Source organism: Myiozetetes cayanensis, unplaced genomic scaffold (assembly GCF_022539395.1).
Source record: "Myiozetetes cayanensis isolate MyiCay16 unplaced genomic scaffold, myiCay2020 scf12, whole genome shotgun sequence".
In the NCBI taxonomy this organism is placed as follows: Eukaryota; Metazoa; Chordata; class Aves; order Passeriformes; family Tyrannidae; genus Myiozetetes; species Myiozetetes cayanensis.
In genome coordinates this window covers 22,384,072-22,390,968 of record NW_026086826.1, presented here as the reverse complement: position 1 = coordinate 22,390,968, position 6,897 = coordinate 22,384,072, and the positions used below count along the sequence as shown (strand labels likewise).

At 39.0% G+C, this 6,897-nt stretch overlaps 1 protein-coding gene across 2 annotated transcripts in view; it reads left to right on the top strand.

Annotated features, from left to right (window-relative positions):
- CRB1 (crumbs cell polarity complex component 1) overlaps window positions 1-6,897 on the top strand; it is a 99,796-nt gene that overhangs the window by 60,446 nt on the left and 32,453 nt on the right. For both annotated transcript variants that reach the window (XM_050306975.1, XM_050306974.1), the window contains exons 7-8: window positions 3,432-3,982; window positions 4,378-4,543. In XM_050306975.1, coding sequence (XP_050162932.1) covers window positions 3,432-3,982; window positions 4,378-4,543 — 717 coding nt within the window. The remainder of the gene's footprint in view (window positions 1-3,431; window positions 3,983-4,377; window positions 4,544-6,897) is intronic.

Genomic DNA, 6,897 nt, shown 5'->3' with positions numbered 1-6,897 from the left:
TGGCACGACTCTTAGGATCTCTGGAACCTGATGTAGACCAGTAAGAAAGTGCAAGAGGTTAGTAGTAGCACACCTTTGCCCTTCTCTTTCCCAGGAAGGTTGCTTTTCAGCCTGGAAAAAAAAGAAAAAAAAGTCAGGCTAAACTGGTGGATTCCACTCATCTTGTTTTAAAATCTTCTTAGTGATCTTAGCACTCCATAAACTCTGAAAAACTGTAGTTCACCAGAGGTTATCCATGCTCAGTAAAATTTAGAAAGCAACCAAGTCACTTGGAGCTTAAGACTTACTTTCAAAGCATTCTTTGAAAATTTTTATCCTCAAGCTCTCTAGGCTTTTATAAAGAGACTCATTTAAGGCAATGAAAGGCAAACAAAAGTACCGCAAGTTAAAAAAAGACAGATTCCAATTTTAAAAAATTAATGAGATTATACTATTAGCTTAATCTGATTAGCCCAAGGAGCAGGCAGGGCTTCAGTGGCTGGAGACAGGGACCATTCATCTCTCAGCTGTCCCAAGGCAGTGCTGGACAATCAGTAGTGCAGGCGGCGATTCCCAGGGAGCTGCACTGGGACCGGAGGGAAACGTGTCCATGTGAGAGGGAACAGAAGAGCACATCTCAGCAAACAGCCTCTGTGGCAGTGATGGGTAGGGAACACAAAAGCTGTAGGTGCCTGTAGCACTTTCACTGCTACAAATGATCTTTCCAAGTGCAGGCTGAGACAAAGTGGAAGGACAACAGGAGGTCCCTGCCTGTGCTGCATCTGGTGGGGGAAGCCCTCTGGAGCTGTAAACGCAGCAACCCTCAGGAACACTTTGGGGTGAACTCTGCAATTCTTCTTCAGATAAAGTTTTAGGAGTTTCAAGCAAGTGGTTTTGTTTAAGAAAATTGTGCAGGACCCTTCCATGCAGCGCCCTTGCTGCTGCTCCCCCCTGTCCCCTTACTAACCACCCACACGTGGTCAGCAGAGCAAGGTTTGGGGAGCAGGGAATACACACGCACATACATGTGTGTATATGTGTATATGTACACACACACACGTACCTATATTTATGTAGATACATTTGGCAAGTGGACTGGGAAAAATTAAGCACAACAGCAGTGCCATGGTCAGATTGGAATGGACAGATCCTAAACTGGTGTAAAGTGGCGTGGCTGCGGTGCCGCCAGTGAAGCTACACTGATTTACATCAGCTGAACAACTGGCCTCAGGGGCTTACTGAATGCATTGCTGCAGAAAGCTGTGGCTCCAAATATGTTTCAAAATGTTTAAATACAATTTAATTTTGTATGCTATACCTAATACTTATCAATACCTTTCAATAGTTTTTCTTTTTGGCTTTATTGCGAAATGACAAAGTCTGAGAGGTAATTGTAACAGACTTCTTTGAAGTCTAGCTGTAATTTATCCAAAGATTTGGAAGGCAACTTTGGAGTATAGGACAACATCTGGTAAATATGTTTGCCTCCTTATATGAAGCAAAATTAAAACCAGTCAGGGCCAGGAGTGGCTTATGCTGGCATTAGAACTGTTGAGAATGGTTAGAAAGCAATGCTTTTTTTTTTTTTTTCCTGCTGACCACAATATTCCTTGCTAATCATGGCACTGTGCCATTTTGATACGTGGGTTCTAGATATATGCCATATTTAAAAGACTATGGCAGGTTTCTTAAAAGGCAGAGTGGGTGAGACTTGTGGTAAAGGATAACATAAGAAATGCTGGTGTCTTTCTGAAGAAAAGTTGCTGCCAAGTATTTAATTGACAAGAGGCAATATTTTCTCTACATATACAAAATAACAAACAGATGTAGACTCATTTTGATCAACATCCAGATGTTGTGACCCAAGAGGTTAATATTGACCAAGGTGATGCCAGTCATCTCATCAAACAGATTAGATTGATGATATATGTGATATGATGTTTATAAATAGAGAGAAATGAAACAAAGTCATTGTAAACATGAAATACCTTTTTGAAGATTAATGGTTCTTTCTAATATTGCAGTTGTGGAATCCTCATTCCAGCAGAAATTTTCTTTTTACCTGCATGAAAAAATGTTTCAGTCTCTAGTACCACCTTACAGAGAACATATAACTTAAACTGACTTAATGCCTCAAAACACCAATTTCAACATGTATTTATTTCTACAGAGAAGAGTTCTAATAAGCAGATGTAGATATATAGGAAACGTTATCCATGGAAATAAACTAGTTTGAATTTAATTATGAAAATGTCTGTTTAGGAGCAAGTTAGGATTTATTCCTGTTGCTAAATAATGTGATCATACCACATAGTAGTGCAGTGTGGTCATTAAGGGTCTGTTGGAGATTCATGGTCAGTCCCTATTTTCACTGGTTTTTTTAATGTAGTCACAATAAAAAGTAGTGCTGCAGGCACAAAGTTGGCCTATGAGATCTCACCCTAGGAGTTTTACTGCACAACAGAGGACTGAATCTTTAGCTATGTGAGCATCTAAAAACAAAAGCTGGGTTTATTCTTTCTATGAATTTGATATATTAAAAATACCTCTTGAAATTGTTTAGGCAGGAAGTCTATAATATTGAGGACAAGATCACAAAACAGTGCAAAAATAGAAACTCTTTGTTGTTTTTTAATGAGATGATTCATCAGAATAAAATACAGTTTTGGCTACATATTTTTTATCCTTACAAGTCTGAAAATCATTACTAAAAATAAGGAGTAAGGGAGAGAGACAGATGGTTTTGGTTTAATAATTTTAATTGATAAGCACAAAAAAAAAAAAAAAAAAGCTTACTTGATGTAGGATCATTTTTCCACCGTGACACCACAGCACCACAGGCACTCACAGGACTTAGCAGGATTCAGAAGTCGATACAAGGTGATGCATATGAGCACATCTTGAGCCTCAGGAACAAAAATTCTGGTAGAGAACAAGGGAGCCCATGCCCACATAGGTGCCTTATTTATGCAAGAGGAGTTTGATGATCAGCTTTCTGCAGTTGGAATCTGTGCAAAAAAAATCACAAAATTACAGAATTACAGTAACTTCCATGGTCATCAGAGGATCAAAGCAGCTAGGTTCTTTCCAAGATGATCTTTCTGAGGACAAATCCAGGAAACTATAGAAATCTGTCCTTGTTTAACCACTTGAAAACACAGCATTACACAGCACATGATAAAGGGGAAAAATATGCCCAGTAATATAACATCTGGTCCTGTACTGGGGCTCAATGTTAGGGCCATGGAAGTCAAGAGGAATTCTCAAATAGAAGTTATTTACAGCTGGATCAAGTCTTTATTCATCCATAAATACAAGCACATCTTACTACCATACGTAAATATTACTAAAAGTAGTTATTTGATCATCGCATTGGTCCCCTTGTCGTTTAGCCATAACTATTTTATTTTTCTCTTTTTTTTTTTGGTCCCTCCCATATCTCTAACCTCAAGAGTACATTCCAGGCCGGTTTGGATCTGAGGACTCCTCAGGCTATGCTGCTTTTTCCGTTGATGCCACTCAGAATGAGAACTTCATCATATCAATGTTTGTCCGAACACGCAAGGCTTCTGGATTGCTGCTGGCTTTGAGAAACAGTACTTACCTCTACGTAAGAGTCTATTTGGAAGGTGGGAAACTCACAATGTCAGCCCTAAATTCCATTAAGTTATTAGGAAAACACTTTGTGAACGATGGAAACTTTTACTTAATAACATTAAAAATAGAACCAAATAAGATGGAACTGTTCCAGTCCTCTCACTACCTAGGCTTTATATCTACTCCACTACTAACCATCCAAAGCAAGGATATTCTTTACATTGGAGGCCTACCAGATAACAAAGAAACTGATAGAAACGGCAGGTATTTCAAAGGCTGTATCCAAGATGTAAGAGTGAATAACCAGCCACTGGAATTCTTTCCCATCACCAATCCACTGAATTCTCTTATCAACCGAACCCTTATTAATGTCACCCAAGGCTGCACTGGTGACAACCTCTGCAAGGTAAGAATGACATTTTTCAGAGAATTTTCACATATTTATAATGGGGAATTTATTTTAATTTTTTTTTATGTTTCCACACATTATTTGATTATAATGTCATCCTAGGAAAACAAGTAAAAACGCTAAAAAAGGGGCAGATTTTGTTGTTATGCTACATATGATCAATATCAGCATGAAATTGTATTTGCATAGGGGAGAATTAAACTCTTTTAAGGTTGAAATACTGTTTTTCACCAATTATTGAACACACTGTGCTGTCATAGTGTTCGTCTTTACCAGTTTTTCCACCTGAAATAAACAGAAAACTCCCTTTTGCCAAACAGCCCCCCATCCCTAGAGCTGGGAGGCCGCCAAACTTTATTCATACTTAGGTTATCTCTTCTCTTTCCCCATAGTCCAACCCTTGCCACAACGGTGGTGTGTGCTATTCAATCTGGGATGACTTCACTTGCACGTGCCCCCCCAACACAGTGGGGAAGGCATGCGAGGAAGTTAAGTGGTGTGAGCTTGGGCCCTGTCCTCATGAAGCACAATGCCAGCTGGTGCACCAAGGATTTGAATGTAGGTACATTTCGGTTATTCCAATCATCTTTGGAGATCAGCAAAATTTTCATCAGCGTTGCCTTGAAACTAAATATTCACTGCCTCTGAAGTTCATTCAAATGTTATTTCTGTATTAAAATAATAACTATATGTCAATTTTAAGTAAGGTTAATGGGAAGACTCTGCCCTACCAAGCCCAGAAATTCTCAGCCAGACACTCTGACTCAGACACCAATGTTTATAGGACCTTTGATATTTACTTATTCGACTCAATGTGCTGTGCAATAGATCAGTACATTGCCAGGGTGTGAGTGTACCCCTCATACTATCACTGCAAAGAGATAAGAGGATATCCAGTGCTGAATTAACCTTAGGATGTTCTCTATCTTCCTGAAAGGACAAGATACATAACATACATTACATCATTTGATTTTCTTTGATAGCTTTGAAGAAAGACACCTTAATACCAGCAGAACAGTTACTCAACTAGTGTCTTCATAAGAAGCACCTGCACACCAAAGAGTCTATTTGGAAACTGATGAGCATTAGCTGTCTTTAGACAGCTAATCTCTTTCCTTCTCCTACCCACTCTGGAGTGGAATTAAAAAAGCAAGTAAGGATCTTGAAGAAATATTTTTTTTCTTTTTGCTATCGAAGAAAGCCCTAACCAAGCCGTGAAGGAAGATAAATTCACACTCAATCTGATTGAAGCTGTTAGAATGGCTGAGTTTTAGGAATGAGAAGGTTGGTCAACAAAAGATTTCTATCATAGACAGACCAATAGGATGTTTTATGGAGATTGTTAGAATCAGCATTGCAGAACTTGTTAAAATTTATAACTGAAATTAAAATAATTGCACCTTCTCTCATAGATGGCTTTAATGATAACATCAAAATATGTTCTCTCATAAAATTTACTATTGCATATTATGGTAGAATATAAACACAGTGACAGCAAATAGAAAAGCATCTGAACTTTTTCCTTCTGCTAAACTCAAGGTCATTTACGTTTTCAATATCTAAAGGTCATCACTTTAAGATTTCTGTGCTGGTTTACGTGGCAACAGTAGGGAGTTTCCCTAAAAGATATTCTAAAATTCCTGCACTATAGAGCTGCATTTTAAACCAATTGTATTCTTAGCTACAGGATAAACTTCTTGTTCAGCAGATGGTAATAAAAGCTTTCCTGGCCAGTGAGTTCTCTGCCAGCCTGGTGTCTACTGCTCTGGATACAATTTGAAGCCAAGGCACCAAAAGAGCTGTTTTTCAGGGGCTGTGGCCACAGTTGTACCTCGATGGCTACGATTAGCAAGCCCTTTTGGAAGACATACGCTCCATAAAAGAGTACAAAAGGTTACACAATACTCCATAAAAGAGAACAAAACATTACAAGAAGCTGATGTGGGGAACATTAAGTAGCAACAAAACTGTATGCCCAGTGGCACAGCTGAGAGTAAAAGCACATCGAGGCAGCTTGCTGTGCTCAGGACTTTTTGTAAGAGTTCTACAGGGGTAATTTAGCTTTATGAGCTTAAAAAAAAACACAGCTCAGCAGCTTTGTAAGACGTTTTAAAAAAATCAGAAATAATTTGGAAAAACTCCAACTGATTTTTAGTATGATTTCCTCTGAGGAAACTTCTTCTGTGAGAAATACACTGCATTTGATGCACCAGGAAATTTAGTTACACCTCTGCTGCCTTTAGTATCAGGATATACAGTCAATAACTTCATACTGGGACTCCCAGGGGTTCCTTTCCTCAACACTTACTATGCCCACAGATAGTTCAGAAACCCACCTTATATCAGTGCTAGGATCTTTCAAAGCTAATTTTTTCTGAAATACAGACAGAAGACATTCCTTCCTGTCTGTCCTCCCTGTCTATAATCCTCATAAATCTCAGAATGTGTAAATTTACAGCCCAGTGAGTTAGTGCATTTTAGCAGAAACCATGCTAATGAATGATGTCAAATACCTTTGTGAAGATGTCCATAAAACTGCCACAACGTAGCCCATCAATTTTCACTCACAGCAGTGCAAGCTGAGTGCTGCTGCCCTGCCAGTCCCACCAGCACAGGCTCACTGCTGTCAGCAGGGCTGTGGCAGAGCCTGCATAGCAGGAGAAGCTGGTTTTAAATGTGACAGGCTCTTCTTACATGGATTTTGAGGGAGATGTTCATCAACTAACTTCAATTAAATTCATCCTTTTGCATCAGTGAGAGTAAACGGGCATCCAACCAGATCCTTTCTAAAACATCTTAAGAAACACCTGGAAAAAAAAAAAAAGAACTGAGGAGAAATGTTCAGCCCGTCCAGACCTGTCATGGGGAATAACTAGATACCTGCACTTAGGGAAGAAACATAAAATGACAAA